This window comes from Coptis chinensis, chromosome 1 (genome assembly GCF_015680905.1).
Source record: "Coptis chinensis isolate HL-2020 chromosome 1, ASM1568090v1, whole genome shotgun sequence".
Classification (NCBI taxonomy): domain Eukaryota; kingdom Viridiplantae; phylum Streptophyta; class Magnoliopsida; order Ranunculales; family Ranunculaceae; genus Coptis; species Coptis chinensis.
In genome coordinates this window covers 8,234,586-8,257,368 of record NC_141456.1, presented here as the reverse complement: position 1 = coordinate 8,257,368, position 22,783 = coordinate 8,234,586, and the positions used below count along the sequence as shown (strand labels likewise).

At 43.8% G+C, this 22,783-nt stretch overlaps 1 protein-coding gene across 1 annotated transcript; it reads right to left on the bottom strand.

The window, feature by feature from the left end:
* Window positions 1-1,394: 1,394 nt before the first annotated feature.
* On the bottom strand, window positions 1,395-2,382 carry LOC147521859 (DNA repair protein RAD5B-like). Its single transcript, XM_086559274.1, has 4 exons — window positions 2,259-2,382; window positions 2,095-2,166; window positions 1,859-1,957; window positions 1,395-1,660 (listed from the first exon to the last, which is right to left on the bottom strand). The coding sequence occupies exons 1-4, from the start codon at window positions 2,259-2,261 to the stop codon at window positions 1,538-1,540; spliced, it is 297 nt and encodes a 98-aa protein (XP_086415400.1). The 5' UTR covers window positions 2,262-2,382; the 3' UTR covers window positions 1,395-1,537.
* Between the last annotated feature and the right edge of the window lie 20,401 nt (window positions 2,383-22,783).

The window sequence follows — 22,783 nt, the reverse complement described above, 5'->3', positions numbered from 1 at the left end:
TTTTTTTTTTTTTTTTTTTGGATAGGAGGAGGTAACCAAAATCAACTAATGGAATGCAGAGTGAACTTATTGACTACCTGATCTTCTTCCATTCACGTAAAGAAACATTTTCACTCTAATGGTCACGTTTTTTCGCCTTCTTTAGGGAAGACCTAATGCTATCAGGCGAGAAGTGTGTGAGTATGAGTTATAGTTGTACACGTCAGCATATTTTTTATTTTTTGAAAAAAAAAATACAAATTAGAAAAGGTGATTTTGGACATACCCAACAAAACACTCCCATACCTCAACTTTAAAATAAATAAATAAAATGATTTTGGACACATTTAACTTCTTAAATTAATACCCTTCTTTTTTATTAGGCGTGCCCAAGATATTTATTGACTACAATAAGTCATTGTGATTTTTTTGCCCCTTTCTTCTTCTCCAATAACCTCTTATTCTTTTATCTCATCAATAAACATGTAAACACCCACTTTTAATTTGAATCAATCATACCAAAATAATGAGGATGAATACCAACTGAATGAGGATGAAGTAAAAAATTCAAAATCAAATTTTGACGAATGGGAGAACACAGATGACTATTATACTTTGGATTACTATAATGAACAGATACAACACCAAACAAAAATGTGAAGGTCTATTCTAATTTAATCAACTGAATTCCGTCAAGTTGTTAATGTTCAAACTTCAAACTAACTTTCTATTCCTATCTAAACGAAAAACAGCTGGTTACCAAAAACAAAAAAAAATAAAAAACAGCTGACAAAGACTAATTGGTTAGAATTTTTAGATTGGTCTTTGACTTCTAACGGATGTATCATAGACTGAAAACTGAAAACCAATAAGAATGACAAAACATCTACATTTTACATTATTAAGTTGAATATACTGTAGTCATCTGCTTCTTAGCCGCTTGCTTGGTTACCTACAAGGTTACGAATACACGTTCATTCCTTGCTGTTTTCTTGGATGGAGCTGTGAATTTATACCCAAGAGTCATTTAGGATAGGATATGTGGATAGTGATATGAGTTTTGTTACAATCTAACTTATTGCTTTTGTGAACATGGCCGCACTCTTTTACAGGCCGTGATCAAATGTTTACTGTCAAGGTCCGGAAATTATGCTATGTAATAGAATCCAACTGATGCGTTCAGGGAATCAAGCGACTTCCAAGCGCTTCGATACCATATCAGTTATCTCAGGATCATTTTGGCTTAAAGGCGCCCTTTGTACAGCAAGACTGCAGGATCACTGACTCTACCAACGATGTTCTAGTCTACTAAATTGAGCCATGTTTAAGAATAATATATAGAAGACAATACTGAACTAGTAATTATCCAAAAAGAAAAAAAGAAAAACGAAGCCAACACTCAAAATCACAAAATGAGCATTAGGTAACACAAAATTTACAAAAGGATTGTCCTCTACTCAACTCCAAGGACCATATATACTTTAAGAAACTATTTCTTGTTGTAGCTGTTTCACTTCTAATTCTCTCAAAAAGCCAAAAAGGTATAATTATTGAACAATCATCTAAAGAGCATTTTTAGCTCTTCAATCCTAACTGATCGAACTTCTCCGTCAGTTAGAGCTCCTGCTATCATTCTCTCTTTCCTTGCCTGAACTTCTTGCATGCGCTCTTCCACCGTGTCCTGCATCCCATGAGTATGCATGACATCTATTAGATTTTGCCTCAAAAATTAAAACATAACTTTTGGGAGGTAGGGAACATGACTAGTATTCCGTGTGTAATTGGTGATAGTTTACTTGCATTTTTTTTCGATCAAGTTTAGTTGCATGACTAACACAGAGACGTAGAAATGTAAGATATTGAGAACCAGAAATGTTACCTTGACAATGAATCTTCTGACATGAACAACTCGCTTCTGTCCAATACGATGGATTCGCATAATGGCTTGTTCCTCTACAGCAGGATTCCACCTTGGATCCTATTTCAGGAAAAGGATATAGAAACCCAGATAAACATGGGAAATTAAAATAAAATTGAAATAAAAAGCAAAAATTCTAATGACGATTATAGATGCAAAATAAAATGGGAAGACTGAATGCATATTTTACAATTTACCATTAGAAAGACATTAGAGGCTGCAGTCAAATTCAAGCTGACACCACCCGCCTTCAGTGACATCAATAAGACCTGAAACAAAAAAATTTAAATAAAATATTGAATATCTACCGAAAAATTCTTTATGAGAATAATAAATGCTAAAACAGAGATAGGAGCATTACCATCTTCTCTTTGCTATCACTGAACTCCTTCAAAACATACTCCCTATTCTTCTGATCAAATTGAACCTGTTCCGTGTCAAATGGTTAGTAAGCTTAACTTTAACAGGCTGGACACATCTGACTGGTTGCAAACAGCAAAGAAATTGTAAAGGTGTGATGTGATATTCCCTTTACAATACCGGGGGGACTGATATGGATGGATGGGTGAGACCGAGTTCGGCTTTTGGAGCGAACTGCCTACGTATCTTACTCTAGTTCTGGGGGTCAGAGTAGAATCAGGTCTGGCGTAGTTCATAGGAGTGGTATTTATAGAGATTCGAGTGTATCCTCACCCTCCCGCGTGTAGAGGATGTCACCAACGTGGGGGTGTGGATTATGGGAGCACGCGTGAGAAATATCTACATAGGTCTGCTGTGATGATGAGGAGTGACAGTCTGAGCAAGTAGCTTGCGGCCGTGATCAGTGACTGTCAGTCAGGATTAGTGCAAGTACTCCTTCAGTCATGATTGCTTATGGATAGTGGAGTCCGTATCCTTTGCCGTGTAGTTCAGCGTGATGTTGCGACCGTCTTGTGGGCGATGTTGGTTGGCTCGTGGATGCGACCTGATATCATAGGTCGGTGCATTAGTTCCACCATGCTAAGCGCGTGCTGGATAGAGAATATCACTCCCCTACACAGCCCCCTCTCAGTAGGTTGTGGTAACGACCTGCTGAGAGAGAACGGTGGCACGCGCGTACTATGTGATATTTGGGAAGCGGCCACGATCAGTGTAGAACAGCTGGTGTTAACCGCGTGCGCTAGTTAGTATGATCGTGTGACGCGTGTGCATAGCACGTGACAGGATCTGAGCAGTTGCAGAGAAGAAAACGTGGCGCCCCGTTTTTTCGGGATGCGAAAAGACAAGACAGTTACTTGGAAGTCGTGGATGGCTAGGGCTAGGGTGTAATCATAATGCCTTTGAAGGCCCCGGAGGGGCGGTTGTTCAAAAATCCTACTTGCGGACCGAGACTTCATTTTTTTGCCGTTTGGTAGAGAGAACTTCATTAAGCGATCAATCTTCGTGTTAGTGCTCGCCATTTTGAACCCGTTTCCCTTGTTTGGTGCTAAGCTTACGTGCTAGAATTGTTAGGGTACTTTCTGTTAGATACTAGTAGCTAGATTTGATAAGTTTAGAGGAGAAAGATGTCGGATTCGATGACACTCGCTCGAACGAGATCCGTGAAGTTTCCCTTGGTTGGGAGGATGAGGAGGAGACGGATGAATCGGTTGGTATGCGGGGTGAGGTGATGGGGATGAGGTCGGAGTGAGGAAGGCGATGCTCGACCGCTTACGTGGTTGCCGACGTTGGCACCGGACGCGGTGAGAGGTCGCGTCTTCGAAATGAAGCCGCCAACTAAATGTGTGGATAAACACGCTTTGAGGGCGTTTCCATATCGAGGAAAAGATATGGTATAACCGTAAACGGTCTAGAGATCCACGAGCCCGATCGAGGCGCATCTTTGGTTTTAGCGATAGGTACGCCCCACAGCGCCACACGGGTGATCGATGCGAGGGTAGCCGAGGCGATATGACGATACCATTTTCGAAGTTGGTTTGTCAATTTTGAACCATCGCGGGCAAAGCGCGGTGTGCGATTCGTTGGTAACACGTGGCGGTTGTTGAAGGTGTTCGACCTGTTGAACGCCAGCGGTGAATACCGGATCGAAGTCGCTGATATTATTGAGCACTTCACCTTGAAGCAATCTAGGGCATATAACTTTAGCTTGCAAACCCGAGCTACTCTGTCACCCGTTCTGGATGGAGTGAGTAACGAGTCTTGGGATAAAAGACCGTTCCTGTTAGTGGGTAACTACTGTGCGAGTGGGTTCAGTGTTGACAAGAAAACGTGTGATTTCACTGGTGGGTACCAGTACGTTTTCTTAGGTTTTATGCTGATAACGATTGATCCTGTATTGATCTAATATTTGTTATGTCGTCTTTTGTACAGATAACCGTCCTGCACAGGAGACGAACCGAGCAGTGATCGAGAGCTTCGCTAGGTTGACTCGGGACGAGAAAATTGCGAAGTTGCCAGAGGTCGCCGAATTCTTTAAGGAGCGTGGAGGGCCTGTCGTTCGGAAGAGAAGGGAAGCTCAGAAAAGTAGGGCTCGTGGTAAGGGAGCGTCCAAAGTACGTGTTATGGAGAAGCGTGGGAGTGATCTGGTGACCAGAGAGGATAGAAACGGGGCGATCTTGGGGTGAAGCGACCCCCGAAGTCTTTGGGGCCTCAGTGCAGGTCGGGATGGGTCGGGAGGATGCTCCGTTCGACGTGGGGGCGACTCCCTCTCGGCGTTCGGATACCGACCCGCTAAGATCTGCGGGGTGGCCCGAACCGCATTGAGGGTGGTGAGGTGCGAATGGGTGGGGAGGGCATTTCATAACCCGAGGTCGGAGGCCGATGCCCGACTTCAGCGTTCGGTTGAGGACGGCGGAGGTTGTCCGGAGGTCGTTCGACCCGTGTTGTTGGAGATGCCTCGGGCAAGATGAAGGGGAAGGTTGGCTCAAGAGACGCGGTAAGGGGCCGCCGATCATGGAAAGGGACTTTTGGGAGCGCAAACTGATGTACATTGACGAGACAAGCTGGGAAGAAGCTATGTGAAGAGGTCGGATCGCTGCGCTACAAGTCCGCACCCATATTTGCTTGCTTCTTTGGAGGGATGACGCTTGATGGTGATAGGAAGGACCTTGATGCCAAAATTTTGGAGTCGAATCGAGAGGGGTGGATAAAGGCGATTTGTCCGGTAAGTGGTCGTGTTGTTACTGTTTTTGCTATTACTTATTGTACACTGTTGCTCATCGTTTGTTTGTGGTACTATGTGCGAGCTGTTGCAGCTGATTGCCGGGTACCAGAAATTGAAGACAGCTGCCTTGTTTGCTGAGATGGAGAAGTCGGAGGTTGAGTCCTTGAGGCTCGAAGTCTCCGATCTCCGAGCGATAGCTCAATCGGAGAAGGTGGAGTTGGATACTCACGAAGGCACAACCCAGCTCTGGCTTCTCTCTGGATAGGACGTCGGCTGTGAACGAGGCGGCTGGGCTGAGGCATGAGGTCGACGATCTGAAGAAAAAAGCTGCTGCTGCTAATACGCTCGCTGCACGTTGTAAAGCTACTGCGATGGAGGCGAGGGAGGCCTATCTTGCTATCCGTGCTGAAATAGAAGAACTGGAGGCGAGATACAGCGACCTGCCCGAGGTGTCAGCTCATGGACCGGCAATAGACCGACAGGTCGATTCACTCGAGGTCGGTAGTGCTGGTCCTGCGGTCGTTCTTACTGCTGCTGGTGAGGTGGTTGCGGATCAGCCTCCTGTCGTTGGCGGTTTGGGTGGGACGTTAACTGAAGGAGTGGTGGCGTCCCCTGGTGATCCGAGCTGTTCCCAATTGTTGGACGTCCCTCTTGTGGAAGGCTTCGATGGTGTTATTTGAGAGGTCGTTATGCGGTTTTTGTTTTATGGCGGCCTCGGCCTAAAACAATTGAGCTGATTTCACAGGGTTACTCGGGCAGTTCGTCCCTTTTCTTTGTCCTGTCTTTATGATATCGATGTTTAGTCATTTGGATTTTCCAGGTAGACCAGCATTTCGGCTTATTCGGCGACTGAAATTTTGGATCAGCGGTCGTCGGTTTTTAACCGTTTTATATTAAGGCTATATTGTTATTCTTTGCTTTTTCTTCCTTGCGTACTGTATGTCTGTTTGATTTGTATGCCTTTGGGTTGGTAGACATCTGCATCACCCTTGGAATGTTTTTGCGTGTAGCGGTGTTAGCGTCCTCTAGCTAATCGGTATGAGTACGTACCGAGCCGCCCAATGAGCGATGGTCACTTCCATTCTGATCGCGTCTTTGGGAGCGTAATGCGGAGATGAAGGGTCTGTGAAATATGAAATGATGGTTGCCAGTTGGACTGGCGTTTGGCGTCTCGATGCCTTAATGAGTTGCCTCGGGAAGAGACGTTTCCTTTGCATAAATAGAAACTGTTCGGGGGGAGCAACGGCATTTGGACTTCCTGTTACTGCGGTCTTCGCTCCTCTGAACTTGGTTGCTTTCGCTGGTCGTCTTCTTAGGTATGTTTGTTCTGTCATTCTTTTGATAGTGACGTTGGATGCTGTCTCTCGCTTATTGGCTTTGTTTTGTTCCTTGTGCTTTAGATTTTTCTATGGAAGCTGTTATTCGCTTTTAGTAGGGGGAAGCGATTAATGCGAGAGCTCTCCTCACTGATGGAGGAAATGGAGTTTCATCCTCGCGTGCACGGAGGACCGTGGCAAGAGGAAGGCGGTAAGCGTCGGGGTCCAAAAAGCTAAAAGCGGCCCCGGCAGTCGGCGCCTCTTGGAGGGTGTTGTGATCGGTTAAGCCCGGAGGGAGGACGGCGTCCCTCGTCGCCCGAAGCGGATGGGCGACTCGAGAAGGGGGAACCCGCGTCGCTAGTGGGAGCTCGCGCCCTCGGGCTGGGGACGTGGGGAGTGAGTTCTTCTACGTCGGGATGTCGGGGAAGAGGCGTGCTGTAAAGCGCTCCGACTGCAGCTTCCACTCCGCGCCTATAGCGACGAGTCTTCTGAGGGGTATTGTGCTGGACGGGGACAAAGCTGAGGTCGAGGACGACGACATGGATACGCTCTTGGGGACCATGGACATGGCGAGCTGTTTGGTGAGTACGCTGTTTGTTAATTTCTCAGTTGTCCTCTTTGATTGATTTTCATCGTGCTTCCGTACTTGTAGTTTCTTGCTGGCTATGATAAGCTGAAGAGGGTTGTGCAACGCTCGATCGATATTGATGCGAAGTCGGTGGGATGTCCGCGAAGCTGCCGGTAAGCCGATAAGAAAATTTGGAGACTATGTCGGCTAGATGTCGTGCTGTTGCTGATGAGAATGCGAAACTTGCTGCGTCTATGGCTGATCTGCAAGTGGAGATCGCGGAAGTCACCGAAGCACGCCGGGCAATGCGGAGGGTTGCCCGTAAAAGGCTCGGGACGCAGCGTATACCCACTTTCAGTGCGCCAAAATTTGGGACGAAATATTGTCGGCTTAAGAAGCGGATGGTGCTCGAAAGGCGCCCGGTATCGTGTTGTAGCGAGAAACGCGGGCATGTTCCCTCGACCAGCACTGTTCCTGAGGATAAACATGTGGTCGCTCCGTGATGCTGATTCTGACTATTGGTGAGGATACGTTTTTCGTTTTGTTTGATTTGACCGTGTTTTTCTGCCCCTATGAGGGTTAAACATTAGAGCTGCGTTTTGGCTTGCGGCATTTCGCTTCTTTTTGATTTTTGAGAACTGGTTTCCACGAAAGTGGCGATTCGTTCCCCTTTGGTATAGGTAAGTTGGTAACCGACACGGATTTTACGGGTAGACCCGGCCAGGTCGGTGCTCGAGCCGATTTCTTTGGATCGGATATGTGTGCTTCTTTTGGTGAACACTTGATTAGTGATGTATATGTTGGGTCCGATTTGTTCATGGCTTTGATTCGCGTGTATGAATTTTGCGTCTGAAATGTATTCTTGTTACATGTTATCTTTGCTATGACAATGCATGGGAACACGCTATGTAAGTGTTTGATCTTTTAGGACGAAGGGGCCTTGCCCCGCAAGCTTCGTGGGTTATGGTGCTCACTGGGGGGCGTTCTTAGCCGTTAGTGAACCCTAGGAATATCGGTCCTCGTCTAGTGAGGATGAAAGAGGCTATGAGCCTGTAAGCTCTCTATGGCGTCCCTTTCGGATGAGAGTTTGTTTTAGTCAGCCGAGGGCGTGGTGCTCTCGGAAGGCGTTCGCAGCAGATTGATTCGAAAAGTGTATGCCCCCAACTTAGCGAGACTTCGGGAGGCGATAAGCTTGTAAGGGCTCTAAGAGCGTCTTGCGCGTATGAGCGCGTGTTTAGCCCCTGAGGGCGTTCTGCTCCTGAGAGCGTTCTCGCTTAGTTGAATCGAAAAGTGTATGCCCCAACTTAGCGAGATTCGGGAGGCGTTGAGCTGTAAGCTCCCGAGGCGCCCTGGCGTATGGTAGCGTGTTTAGTTTGCTGAGGGCGTTACGCTCCCGGAGGCGTTCTCGCTTAGTTGATCCTAGAAGTATAGGTCCTCAACTTAGCGAGACTCGGAGAGGCGTTGAGCTGTAAAAGCTCGGGAGGCGTCTGCTGGCGTATGGCGTGTTTTTAGCCGAGGTTACGCTCGAAGGCGTTCACTCGCTTAGTTGATCCTAGAAGTATAGGTCCTCAACTTAGCGAGACTTCGGGAGAAGCGTTGAGCTGTAAGCTCCCCGAGGCGTCGGCGTATATGGCGTGTTTAGCCCGAGGGCGCGTTTATCTGAGGCGTTCGCTTTAGTTGATCCTAGAAGTATAGGTCCTCAACTTAGCGAGACTTCGGAGAAGCGTTGAGCCTGTAAGCTCCCGAGCATCCTCGCGCGATATGAGCGTGTTTAGGTATGGAGCTTGCTCGTGGGAGGTGTGGTTTGGAGATGTGAGTAGGTCCGCCATTTATGATACCATCTTGAGTTTCTTTCATTTGAACTTTTGTTGTGCAGGGAAGCGGGAATTACAATGCGTAATACAACTATTGGTAAAATTGCTTTAGCAAGTATGTGTGTTCCATGGTCGTGGCAGCATCCTTCCTTCTTGGGTTTTAATCAATCTGGCGCCGGTGCCAGCGGCCAGCGTTCTCTACGATCATGCGGGGCCTTCCCATGTTGGTGCTAGCTTAGCATCGTCTTGAGTTTTCTTCAATCTGAGATCCCCGGTTGAAAAGATCGTGGATGTACTCGTTTGTTGTAAGATCTCTTGAGGACTTTGTTGGTAAGTCGCCACTCGGACGGCTGCTAGGTAGGTCGCCGTTCCTCGAGGAGGTCGATCTCGAGCTAGAACCGAAGTCATTAAGGCTGTTTTCGACAAGTTCGGATCGGGTTGTCGTGATTGTCATTTCGGTGGGTATGACGGCTTCGTGCCATAGCATAGGGAGAATGGTGACTTCGCCCGGTGCTTGAGCGATTTTGTAGTCGCGATGAGCCAGTATGTTCTCCGGTGATTGGGCCACCGGCTTTTGTTCTTTTCAATTTTCTTTTTCAAATTCTCCGAATGGCCTTATTCGGCCTCTCGCTTGTCCATTGCTTTGAGTCGCATGGTGTAGAGAATGCATGAACGATCTTCCACTTGGGCGAAACTCTTTTTTTTGCCCTTTGAACTGGGAGCCATTATCCATCACCGATTGTATGTGGTAGGCCAAACCCGGGTGATGATATGAGTCCAAATGAAAGTTGACATGTGATTCTTTGGCGTGTGCTAGCGAATTGCTTCAACCCACTTAGTGAAGTAGTGCGGCGTTAGCGGGAAGGGGCGGAAGCGGTGCTCTCGAGGGATGAATGGTCCCATAATGTCCATGCCCCACATGTGGAGCGACCAAGGACTCGCGATGTTAATCGGTTCATGAGTCTGGTTGTATGATGTTGTGACCAAATGTTTGGCATTTGACACATTTGAGGACATACGCTTTAGCATCGACCGCATCTGAGGCCGAAGTACCCTTGGAGATCGCTTTGTGGGCTAGTGACCGACCTCAGCGTGGTTGCCGTGACTCTCCTTTGTGAATTTCAGCAAAAATTAAATGGCCTTGCTTTCTGGATTGATACATCTCGGATGGGGTCCCCGGGCGGTTCGCGGAATAATCTGCCGTTCACCAAACAATAGCTCGTTTGCGGTGTGGAACCTTCTTGGCTTTAGTGCGCTCCTGCGGGAGTGTGCGTCTTCGATGTCTTGTATAATAGGCTGCATCCGGGGAGCAACTTCGTCTGATCTTCGAGAGGGGAACAGTCGCTAATTGTCAAGACTTGGTCCGCTTGGTAGTAAGGTCGGTCGACTTCGCCGATAATCGGGTTGTCGAGGGACACAGTTCGGTGTCCGAGTGGCTAAGTATGCCAAGCTATCTACGTGGACGGTTCTCGCCACGCGAAAAAATGATGTATCGTCGCTCGCTAAATGGCCGGAAGCAAATTGTTAACAACTTGAAGGTATTTGGAGAGGTTACCTTCATTTGGTAGTGTACTCTTTTGCAACTGGCGAGCGACCGATTCTGCGAATCATCAAGATTTGGACCTTCTTTACTCCGATTTGGATCGGCCGTACAAGATTCCCATTATTAGTGCCATTACTTCGCCGTTGTTTGGCGTTCTATAGTCTATCTCGCGCTTCTCTACCATAGCTCCCTCGGGGAGACTAAAGGCGATTCCCATACCATTGCCTCGGGGTTCTTTGGAACCATCGGCGTATAGAGACCGGACTTTTTGCATGCTCGCTTTCTTGGGTGCGACCTCTGTTTCCAGGGTCGCCGACGTCGGGAAATCTGCTAGGAAGTCCGCCACGACGACTTCTACGTGATATGCGGCGGGGCCGAAGTCCGGTGGTGTTGTTAGACTCTTGGCCCATATTGCCATCCGGTAGTCTTGTTTTCTTTGTGAAGAATCCTCTTCAAAGGGAGATCGCTAAGCACTTTGATTGGATGAGCACGGAAATCTGGTGCGAATTTTCTTGCCGAGTATAACAAAGCAAGGACCGCTCTTTCTATGTAAAGAGTAGTTCTTTCTACCGGAGTGAGTGTCTTGCTTGTGAAGTAGATCGGCTTTTTCTGAATTGTGTTAGATCCTTGAATAGGACCGAATGATGGCGAAATCGGATCGATACCCGGATAGAGCCCCAAAGTTTCTCCGTCGGTTGGTTTGGCTAGGGCGGGAGGTGTTGTGAGGTACTCCTTGAGGGTGGCGAATGCTTTGGTGGCATTGATCGTTTCATGAGAATTGCTCGCCTTTCTTGAAGTATATCTGAAGAACGGTCGACATTTGTCCGACGCTCTTGATATGAACGGTTGAGTCGCGGCGACCATACCGACAACTTTTGTATCTGTTTTCTTTGTTTGCGGTGGGGCATGTCGATGAACGCCTGAATTTGGTCGGATTTGCCCGATGCCTCGTTCATGGAGACCTGATATCCGAGAAATTTTCGGAGGACGCGCAAAAGACACTTCTCGGGTTCAAACTTCATTCGGTTCGTATTAAGTAGTCAAGAACGCTTGCTCGAGGTGAGTGAGGTGGTCGGTGCTTTTTTGCTTTTGACAACCATATCGGGCCAATGTAGACCTCCATGGTATCGCCCTAACATGTCCGGAACATGTTAGTTACTAGCAGCCGATAGGTCGCTCCCCGCGTTCTTTAGTCCGAGCGGAGAACGTTGTAACAATAAATTCCTTTTTCGGTGATAAATGATGTCTTCTCGATCTTCTTCAGCTAGTGGTATCCGATTGTACCCGCTTATACTGGCGTCCATGAATGATAGCAGCTCGTGCCACAAGTCTGGTCGACTAGCTGGTCGATTCTTGGTAGGGGGAAGCTGTCTTTTGGAGTTTCTTGATTGACGTTGGTGAAGTCGACGCACAAACGGATCGGTGCCATTCTTTTCGGACTGCCACTATGTTGGCGATCCAAATCTGGTAGTCGACCTTCGGATGAAACCGACTTGCTTGAGCTTATCTACCTCGTTGTTGATTGCTTTTTGAAAGCGTAATGACAATCGTCTAGGATTTTGCCGAACCGGGCGCCCGGGGTTGACGTTTAACCGGTGGCATGCAACACTAGGGTCTATACCAGCACATCGATATCGACACTGCTTAATACATTTTTATTCATGGACGTAAAATTTACAAGTTGAGCCTTAAGTGTGGGGTCAAGGTTGGCTCCTACATAGACGAAGTTTAGGGTCGTCTTGGTCCCTGTGTTCACTTGCCGCTTGTCTTGAGTCGGTTGGCGGCTGCGTGCGTTCGCGGGCTCTCGGAGGATTGTTCTTTGTAGAAGTCCGTGGTCTGGCCTGGCCGTAGTAGTCGAGGAACTGGACGCCCCTCCGCGGGTTACGACAACGAGGGTCGGCGATCGCTGTTAGGCGTGACAACTTTGGGGCGATTCCACCGCCTTTCTTCTGGTTGGAGAGGAGGTGGTGGTGGTGTCACGAGACTTTGCTTGTTCGAGATGATGCTTTCGAATGGGGCCGACCTCCGTGAGTCTTGTCGATGCACTTCTTTGCTTTGATAAAGGGTCAGGCGTTACGTTTCGCTTTTGCTTATTTAGTTCTCGCCCACCACTAAATCTTTGGCCATTGTGTAATTGGTAGGTTAGTTCTTCGGAGATGGGGGTTCCGTGGTCTTGTTTGCTGCGATGATCCGGTTACAATGATGGGCCTCGAAACCGGTTGCGAAGTTCCATCATTCCCCGCGGGCCGAAAAGCGGATGACTTGGTGCAAGCGTGGATGGTACGGCTTGCATCGATGTATCCAACGTCGTCCTAGGATGGCGTTGTAGACGACTTGGTATCTAGGAATCAAGCGGGTGTGTTGAAGTTGACTTTGTCTTCCGGGATCCCACCGGGGCTGGGGAGGATGATATCTCCGATTGGATCGGCCTGGAACCGATTGAATCCGAAGAGGGTGCAATGGGGTCTATGAAGACCGACTTTGGTAAGTTCATCTCTTGGATCGTGTGGTAGAACAAAATATCGCAAGAGTCTGCCCGGGTCGATCAAAACTTCGCTTTGACGGTCAGGTCATCGATTTTGGCGTGGACCACGAGTGCATCGTTATGCGGGGAGGCGGAACCTTGTTGAAATTCGACCTCGGAGAAGGTGATGTCCCCGTTCTTCGCCACGAAGCTGCGTGGCACGGCTGCGGCTTGTGAAGAGAAATTGTATACTTCATGGAAGCTACGTAGCCTTTTTTCCCCGTGAACTTGAGGCGGAATCATCTTGGAAGTGATCATGTGTATGGTTACGTCGTCGCGGCGCGACCTCTTGACGGTGGCGGGCGATCTTGATGGATCGCGTTCGAGGGCGTCTGGCTTGGGAGGGCGACTTTGAGACCTCCAGGCGCTCCGTCGGGTGGGGACTGCCAGATCCCCGCGAGCCATGAGTTTGTGGCGCAGTCGCCGTCGGGTATATTAGTGTCTTGCTTGATGTGCCCGGCCGATCCCGGGTCTTGCAAGTAATGCTTAAGCCCCAGTAAGCGTCGGTCACGGCGGCAATTGGTGGTGCCTTGCGATAGGGCTGGTCTGGGCGATTTGTTGGCTGCCTTATCTCGCCGGGGTCGGTAGAATGCAAAGACGCTTGATTTTTCTAGTATGTGACTAGGAGATCCGGTGAGCACGGCGAATTCTCGATCATTTCTTGGTTTAGGTGCGGATGGTTGCCCTTTGTTGTCGGGTTGCTTCCTAGAGGATGATCTTTGCCAAGTAAACCCGTCCCTCTTCTTCTTCTTCTTTTTTCTGTTTTTAGCAAAGCTTTTGCGACTTTGATGTATTTATCCACTCGAAACGCATGTTTCGCCAACGTTCGGGTTGGTCTTTCAAGAGCGACTGGTTAGGTCGATTATTTACGGGTCGCGGCGGTTTGAAACCCGCTTTAAACAAATGATTCCTTGAGGCCTTTCCATGTCCAAGAGTTACGTTTTGAACCGGCTAGAAGAAGGAGTTGTAGGTTTCCTCCCCTGAGTGAGTTGGAAGAGTGAATTGAGATCACCCCTTCTTGCGTCGCATTTTGGTAATGATCGGCTCATAACGAGCGGTAAGTCGCTTGAAGCTTCTATGGAGTCTGGTTCGGGGGAGAAAACCGGTCAGTGGGCCGATCCTTCAAAGCTTGCTGGAAAGAGCCCCGCGATCGTGGATGGTCGAACTTCGGTATTTGTATAGTGCAAGGCTTTGAGCATATCGTGCTATATGTTGCTTTGGGCATGTCGACAATCATATAGTGGGAACCTTGGTTGGACAAAGTCCGGAGGGGGAGACCTTGTGAAGTACTGCCGCAGCAAATGGAGATCGCGATAGGTTTTCAACATTTTCGACTATCATGGTGGAATCCTTCTTATGCTAGATTTGTAGGCCTTATTTTGAATTGCCAAACTATTTTTTGTTTTGTTTCCCCAATAAAGAATCAAGTAGAAGCAGATTTTAAGTAGTAACTAATCCATAACCCCAAAGTCCCAATCCGCGGACTTGGTATTCTCAGTTGTTTTTTAGAAATGTTGGGGCGATTCTTAGTAAAAGAGATGGTGAAGATAGAATCGGTGCTCTAATCCATTGCCATCTTCTCTTCCTTTCTTTGAAATAGGCGGAGATATATCAGGTATCTAATCTTTATATTAACCTAAAGCATAATAAGGATGATAACGATTTGTGGCAGATGTAGATGATGTTATTTCATGATAAGTACTAGCAAGAAGCAAGAGAAAAATATATGGCTATTTTTCTACAGCGAATCTTTCTATAAATTTGTCCCACAAGGCATACAACGTTGTTTGCATTCGCATTTGTGAACAGAAATTCCATTTGTCAAAATGAGCACAACACTCTTTTCTATGCGGGGATCGGTTACAGTCAGTGAATTGTCATCCACATAAGAAATTTCTGCATGATGAAAGTAATTATCTTGTAGAAGTGGAGGCAAAGTTATTGCATTTGCCGATTTTGATTATGGTAGTAAAAGTAGTAAAATGAGGTATTTGAGTTGTTTTCCCAAAGAAAAGTTGTGCGGTTTGATTAACACTCAAGACATTAGTTTTCTACTTTGGCGAGCTCCAAATGGGATGAAGAGTGGTTGGGTCATGCATGAATTCCGCCTTGAGAATCTGCATATGCCTCCCAATTATGATTTTCCGTTGTTTCTTTTCGTTTTTTGTATGTATACATCAAACACTGCACAAGAGATACTAAGCCGCAATGTGCTATGTTTGTAAATGCACATTGGGATCTTGCTTTTCTACTTTCTAATATGAATGTATACAGCGGCGGGGAAGAGTGGGTGCTATGTAGAGTCTTTCACAAAGGCAAGGAAGACCCGAGCTTCGAAAAAGTGTCTAGAATATGACAGCGATGCAATAATAGGTACCTCTTCTCCAAATTATTCTTACCGTCTCCTCCTCATGGACAAAGTGATGCCAATTTGGATCTCCGACAAATCAACTTCCCCACAATGCTTATATCGTATTTTTGTTTTATATCCTTAAAAAGGATGTTGCCCATTGCCCTTAATTAACTAGTCACATTTGTTAAGGTCGGATCAAACCTTCACTGGATTGAAGCCAAGTAATAAGAAAAGTTGAATAAAGGCGTATGGGAGCGTGCGCATTCTGTTAAATTGGCACTTTCGGGCCAATATTACAAAGAATGTAATCCAATCTAACATTTTCCTCCATACGTGGTCCCATTAATAACATTAATATAGGTCTTAAATGTCGATGATGCCAAAGAACTAAGCGAAATTATTATGGGTTTATGAATGTAGGAGAGAGAGAGAGAGCAATGATGTATTGAGAATTCATTTGAGATACAATTTATATTACAAATTGGGTGAGAGGCTGCTGACGCCAATACATTACATGAGAAGAAAAAGTAGTAGCAAAGAAAAGGAAATAGAAGAAGCAAGCGAGGAGGTTGAGCACTCCGGACAACATGACGGGGAGGTGGTAGCAGGTGGAAGAAAGCGGCAGCAAATCGGTGGGGCATCTTTGGTGGCGGCAACTTTTAACAAAGGAGCGGGGAGTCTAGAACATTCCTAAAGTTTCTAAGTTCGCTTTTGAAATCCCTTTCGGGTAAGATATGCCCCCTAAAAACCTCCGATATTGATGTGCGGATAAAAAACAGATATTTCAAAAGCACTAACAAGCAAAACTCGTACCTAGCTATCTCAAATGCTATTAGGTATTTGCAAAGATCATTACCGGTTGACAATTGCATAATGTTTAGAGCACGACGCGCTCAGTAAAATATTCGTCACCATGATGCAGCGATGAAACTTTTATCAATATAGAGGTCGCTTATTAGCATTTCCCAACAGGCGGATCAAACATTAGCCCCACCATCCCCATTCCCCACTAAAAGCTAGTTAGAAAACCATGTGGTTTTGTGCGGCTTTGTACAAAAAGCATGTTATTACAACTTCGGGCAACCCTTTGTTCTTGATACACAAAGTAATGGACTACTTGAGTATAGAACGTCTCTCGATGTATATGTTTTTACGTAGAAGGTGAGAATGATGGGAACCTAGGGCTTCCAGGGGCGTGTTTTCAACGAGGTTGCGGAATGGATAGCTTGAGATGTTGAATATTACGGTTGCAAAGGAGTATCCACGACTTAATGATGCCTTGCATTATAATGTTAGTGGGTCATTGGCATTACCAGTCTTTGAACCATAAAAAGTCATGTCTTGGTGTTGTTGAGCTTATAATGATGCATGAGAAGACAAACTTAGGTCCTGAGGTTGATAAAGTACGTAAAGCTCTTGAGGTTGGTTTTACTCTATCTATCTATTTTACTAGTGTTTGAAGGTGTTCATTTGGAGAATGCAGAATTTATTTTATCCGATGATTGTTTTTGCTCGGCATTGCGCATTACTTTTGAGTGACCCAAAGTTAGGTTCTTTCGCGGTCAGTAAATCAAGAAGTTCGAATTGTTGGATCACCCAAGCTTTGAGGTTAGACGCCATTGTATTCTAAATACTTATTTTCCTCTCTGCAACTGCTACTCACAGGTATATGCATTAAAAGCAGATCTGCAATGGTGTGCGTCAAAATGCCCTTGTGGAAATCTTTCAAATATTGACCATGGTATGCGAGACCCATAAATTAGCTTTAGCTCAAACCTGGGTTCCATGCAAGCATCGCAAGGTTTTAGCCGACGGTGGTGGTAGTGTGAAGAAGAGCTGCAAAAGCTTTGATGGAAGCTGTATGGGGCAAGTTTGCATGTGAACAGCTGATGTAGCATTCTATGTAGTAGATGCTGACATGTGGGGTTTTGGCGACGCCTGGTCAGAGCATCACTTACAGAAGGGGCAGGGGGTTGGTGGGAGGGCATTTTCATCAAAAAGCTCGTGTTTCTCTAGTGATATGACACAGTTGAGCAAAAGTGAGTATCCCTTGGTACACTACGCACGCATGTTTGGGTTAAGTAGCTGCTTTGCTATCTGTTTACGTAGCACTTACACTGGATTGTCTAGATGTGATGATTATATTCTAGAGTTGTTCCTGCCACTAGGCATGACGGCCTTAAGCAAACATCTGATATTTCTGGACTCCGTCTTGGTGACAATGAAGCAACATTACCGGAAGAACCTCCATTGCTATCCGTTCAAGTAAGATATGCCCCCTCTACCACCTTCCACCAACCTCCATTGCTAATCATCATGCATAAAATAGGGGTCTTATCAGTTGGTTTCAAGTTGAGCTTGTTTGCTTGATTTACTTGATGTTTAGCCTTGCTTATTTTATTATTTCATTGGTGATAACTTTATGACACGAGGTTTTTTAATGGTTTGGCATTTACATGTACAATTTAGTTCAAAATCTATTAGCTTTTGGCTATTTTGGTCTTCTTTATTTGATCAGTATCTTCATGAATGTGATCGAAGTTATAACTTTGATAAGTTCTTTCTAAGCTTTTGGCCATGGGCACCAATTTATGCATATAGGAGGTGTATAGTTTCACATGCATTGCCAACTTGTGCATATTAGGTTTATTCTTGTTTTCTAATAAATTTCTTGAAGTTTTTTTTTTTTTTTTTTTAATTTGTTGTGCCAGATTGGTCGATTAGTCGCCAAAAGTAGTAGAATCAAGAAGAAGCTCCGAGTGGATGCTGCTCAAATTAGCATGCTATAGACATTATTTGTGGAAGTTTAGTTTTGAATAATTCGTCTAAATTTAGTTGAACGTTGTTAAGATTATGTGAGACGATGCTTTTTCGAAAAAAATAGTTATGTGAATTCTTTAAGATCTTTTGTATTAAATGATTTAGTAATGAAATTCATTTTGTTATGATTTGTGGTGAATTATTAGGGTTACCGTGTTCTATAAAAATTGTTTTGGGCGGGGATTATGCAAATGAAAATGTACGGTATATGTATGAATTACACCATTTGTAATGCTAAATCGTCTGAATAAAGCGTGTGCTTTTTGGAATTTTATATCATTCACAACAATTTTGGTGTAGCTAAAAGCTTTGATTCTACCGTAATGTAGACACCTTTTGCCACACTTGGTATGTCGCTAAATTTATGGACGTCTTTTGCCACGCATAAAATGCATGCCTAAAAATTCAAACTTTTCTCAGCTTTGTGTAGCGAAATATTTAAACTTTCCGAACGAAAATAGTATAGCAAAAGGTTGCCTTTTGCGCGCCTAGTTATGGTAGCTAAAGGTATCACTTTTGCAACGCCATCCTAGTTGTTACAAGCTCTCTTTTTGCGGCCAAGCGCTGCAAATAGTTTGAAATAAATTTGCAATTAATTTAATTTTCATAAATGAAGTAGTAACAGAATTAATGTAGTAGTAGCCCATAAAGCGTCGTAACAAACTAGGAACATTTTTGTAACGTCCCAGTATTTTTAAATAATATTTTTCTATTTTATTAATTAATTAAATTATTTATTTTCAAAATTAAATTCGGACCGGACTCCGGGATACGTGGGCTTGGTTTTGGGCCGAAGTCCGTGTTGGGCTTGGGTTTGGGACCCAAGTATATAAACACTTTTCTAGAAAATAGGGTTCTGGAGAATAGAATATATATTAAAATGGAGGCGAGCATGAAAATTTGGATTTACGGAGGGTGGAGCACTGACGGTTGGACTACTGAGGGATTAAATCGGGTTTTAATTGGGTGAGTAGCTATTTGGCTATTTCACCGGATTTATAATTTTCGCATATCTGTATACTGTTTAATATTTCTGTTTTACTTTTCATTATATTTGTTTTGATTCGACGTCGTGTTGTCGAGTTGGTATAACTCTAGTGATTTCGGATTGGTTTTTAAACTGTTGAACCGTGCCTTAAAACTGTCAAAAGCTCGACAGAGCGATAATGGCGGTGAGCCAAAACAAGCTGTTGTTTGGTATACCGGTTAGAAGCGGTTTGTGGATTATTAAACACCGGTTGATATATTAAATCTTGTATGGGGGTCGATTGGTTGATGTGGGCCGAAGCTCTTTCGAAGCTTCAAGAGGCTTAATGGCGATCTTTGGTCGGGATCCAATTTATAGGGTAGTTGTTTTGGTTATATGGAAATGGATCGTTAATTGTTGGAATTTGGGATGGGTCTTTGTTATTAGGTGCTATCAAAGCTTAGGAAAAGCTTGGATATGGCGATAATGGCGGCTTATGCAAACAACCTCCTCATATAAGGTTGTATAAGGGTTGGAACTATTATTTGGTTGATTGTAATGGTTGATGGATCGATTGGTTGTAGTAGCTAGTGTAGTCTTTGCGATGGTGGGTTTGTCGGTTAGAGCTTGGTGGAAGCCATTAATGGCGCGAGAAAAACTCGGATCTAGTTTTGGGTCGATATGTGAAGTTAAGAATTGGAGTTTTCGGTTTTGTTAAAGTTGTTGGGTTTTCTTTTTGAGTAAAACCGATTGGTTTGTTTGGGTGGACGATTAGAATTTGGGGTGGCCGGATTTTGGTGGTGGTGGAGAGAGAATGGGGAAGGAGAAGATCATTTGGCGACCCGATTTGCATGTTTGCTTATCGGGTGTGTTCATTCAATGAACATAGTTGATAAGTTTTGACAGGTTTAGTGTTGAAGAAGAGTGGTTGCTGCTTGTGGTTTGCGTTAGCATTGCATCTCAGGTTGTGTTTTGTTTTCCCTTAAGGTGATATAGATTTTCAGTTGAGATAATATTATTTGCATTTTCATTTGTAAATTGTTTTATAATGAAGAGGACTTTGTTTAAGTTAAAATTTTTATTGGTTTTAATTATATCATATATTAAACTGTTTTATGGGTTTTGGGAGTGGAGAGTCGTCACACCTCGAAATCGAAGAGTCGAGGGAACAAATAATGTTTTTTTCAATTCTGTCGAAATTGAGGTGTAGGTTTTAATATCGAGCATTTGGTTAGCTTAGACTAGGGTGAGTCTAGGTGATTCTCGGATCGTGGTTTATGGGTAGTGTTTAAGAAGTTTTATTTTCAAAACTATTTAAATTTAGTTGTTTTTTTTACAAAGAAAATGAAAGAGATATAGAAACAAAGAGAGTCAATATTTTTTTCTTGATTTGTTTGTAATGCGTGTTATGTGTATATTTATATTAGTTACTCTTGTGCAGTGCATATAAAATGCTTTTATTTTTTCCTTATCATATGAGGAGTGGTTATATGTGTAATATTTTAATTATTAATGGATTTGATCAAAATGATGTGTCTTTGCTATAATATTGTTTTTTATTGTTGGTGTTCATTTTCCGTGGAGTATGGATTAAGTGTGATAACATGTCTGTGAACTTTGTATTTGAGTGGTATGATATTATTCAAGAAATAATGAGATATTTTTAATCTATATTGAATGAGTTGTATTATCTGATGGCGTTGTGACGTACTGAGTAAGGAACTAATTGCCTCGGTGTTGGATGAACTATCTCGCCTCACTCGTACATTGTAAGGGATGAATAGTATTTTTTAAAGTATAAGAGATTAATCTGTTAGAGGTGATTAGTTAGAAATAGAAAATAATAATAATAATAATAATAATAATAAAATATACGTGTATTCTTTTTGAGATGTGTATACTTGCGTATACACGTGTATTCTTTTTGAGATATGTATACTTGCGTATACACGTTTTTATATTATTGTATATGGATTAACCATTACCGTGCGTATATGATTGATTATTATCGTTAAAATTAGTTTCACATGATTTTGGCATATTCGAGTATTTACTCTTAATTGTTTTGTTTCAGTCTATATGATTTTGATAGAGGAATATGAAAAAAAAAAAATATATTATTTTTGATACGTGCTATATTTGATCCAGTTGCAAGCATGAATTAGGATTCAAGGGTGGTTTTAAAATTTAATTTTTCTGATAGCATGACTAACGTAAATATAAAGTTTTATTGTAGTATCAATGACATGAGTGACATTTTTGTTTCAAGTGTGCTAGGACACTAATTTTCTTTTATGCATGATATGAAAGACTCCATAATGTTTTATGCATGGATGAACTTATCATGTATTATTGATTAGTTACGTAGGATATTATTTTTTTCGTAGGGTTTGCTACGTGTCAAGAAATTGCATGCTAAAAAGATATGATATGTTTATCTTGCGTTTAAGTGACCATAATAATTGTTTTAATATAGACAGCTAAACTATAATAGGTTTTGTAATGGCATGAGGATATATATTCGGGTATTATTTAATAATAATTAATACCAATGTTATCTTGCTTAAGTTTAATCAACGTGCATTCTTGTATAGGTTCTAAGTTAATAACCAACGTTTTGTTCGTATAGCTTTACGTCCGAATCTCGGGACGAGATTCTTTTGAGATGTGTATAGCTGTAACGCCCGTATTTTTAAATACGTATTTTTCTATTTTATTAATTAATTAAATTATTTATTTTCAAAATTCGTCGGACCGGACTCGGGATACGTGGGCTTGGTTTTTGGGCCCGAGTCTGTGTTGGGCTTGGGTTTCGGACCCAAGTATATAAACACTTTTTCTAGAAAATAGGGTTCCTGGAGAATAGAATATATTAAAAATGGAGGCAGAGCATGAAAGCTGGATTTCTGGAGGGTGGAGCACGACGGTTCGGACTACGGGGGATTCGTCGGGTTTTAATTCAGGTGAGTAGCTATTTGGCTATTTCACCGGATTTATAATTTTCGCATATCTGTATACTGTTTAATATTTCTGTTTTACTGTTCATTATATTTGTTTTGATTCGACGTCGTGTTGTCGAGTTGGTATAACTCTAGTGATTTCGGATTGGTTTTTAAACTGTTGAACTGTGCCTTAAAACTGTCAAAAGCTCGACAGAGCGATAATGGCGGTGAGCCAAAACAAGCTGTTGTTTGGTATACCGATTAGAACGGTTTGTGGATTATTAAACACGGTTGATATATTAAATCTTGTATGGGGTCGTTGGTTGATGTCGGGCTGTCGAAGCTCTTTCGAAGCTTCGAGAGGCGCTAATGGCAGTGCTGGTCGATCCAATTTATAGGGTAGTTGTTTTGGTTATATGGAAATGGATCGTTAATTGTTGGAATTTGGGATGGGTGCTGTTATTAGGTGCTATCAAAGCTTAGGAAAAGCTTGGATATGGCAGTAATGGCGGCTCGCCCAAACAACCTCTGTATAAGGTTGTATAAGGGTTGGAACTATTATTTGGTTGATTGTAATGGTTGATGGACGATTGGTTGTAGTAGCTAGTGTAGTCTTTGCGATGGTGGAAATTTTGTCGGTTAGAGCTTGGTGGAAGCCATTAATGGCGGCAGAAAACTCTCAGATCTAGTTTTGGGTCGATATGTGAAGTTAAGAATTGGAGTTTTCGGTTTTGTTAAAGTTGTTGGGTTTTTCTTTTTGAGTAAAACCGATTGGTTTGTTTGGGTGGACGATTAGAATTTGGGGTGGCCGGATTTTGGTGGTGGTGGAGGAGAGAATTGGGGAAGGAGAAGCACTGTTGACCGAATTGGGCTTGGGTCAAGACCAAGTGGGTCGGT

What these genes read in the sequence shown, in the direction of transcription:
- LOC147521859 (XM_086559274.1), bottom strand. An exon ending in CCTCTAATGTCTTTCTAATG is followed by an intron (nt 1,958 to 2,094) that starts GTAAATTGTAAA and finishes TTCCTGAAATAG; the next exon opens with GATCCAAGGTGGAATCCTGC. An exon ending in TCAGAAGATTCATTGTCAAG is followed by an intron (nt 1,661 to 1,858) that starts GTAACATTTCTG and finishes CATGGGATGCAG; the next exon opens with GACACGGTGGAAGAGCGCAT.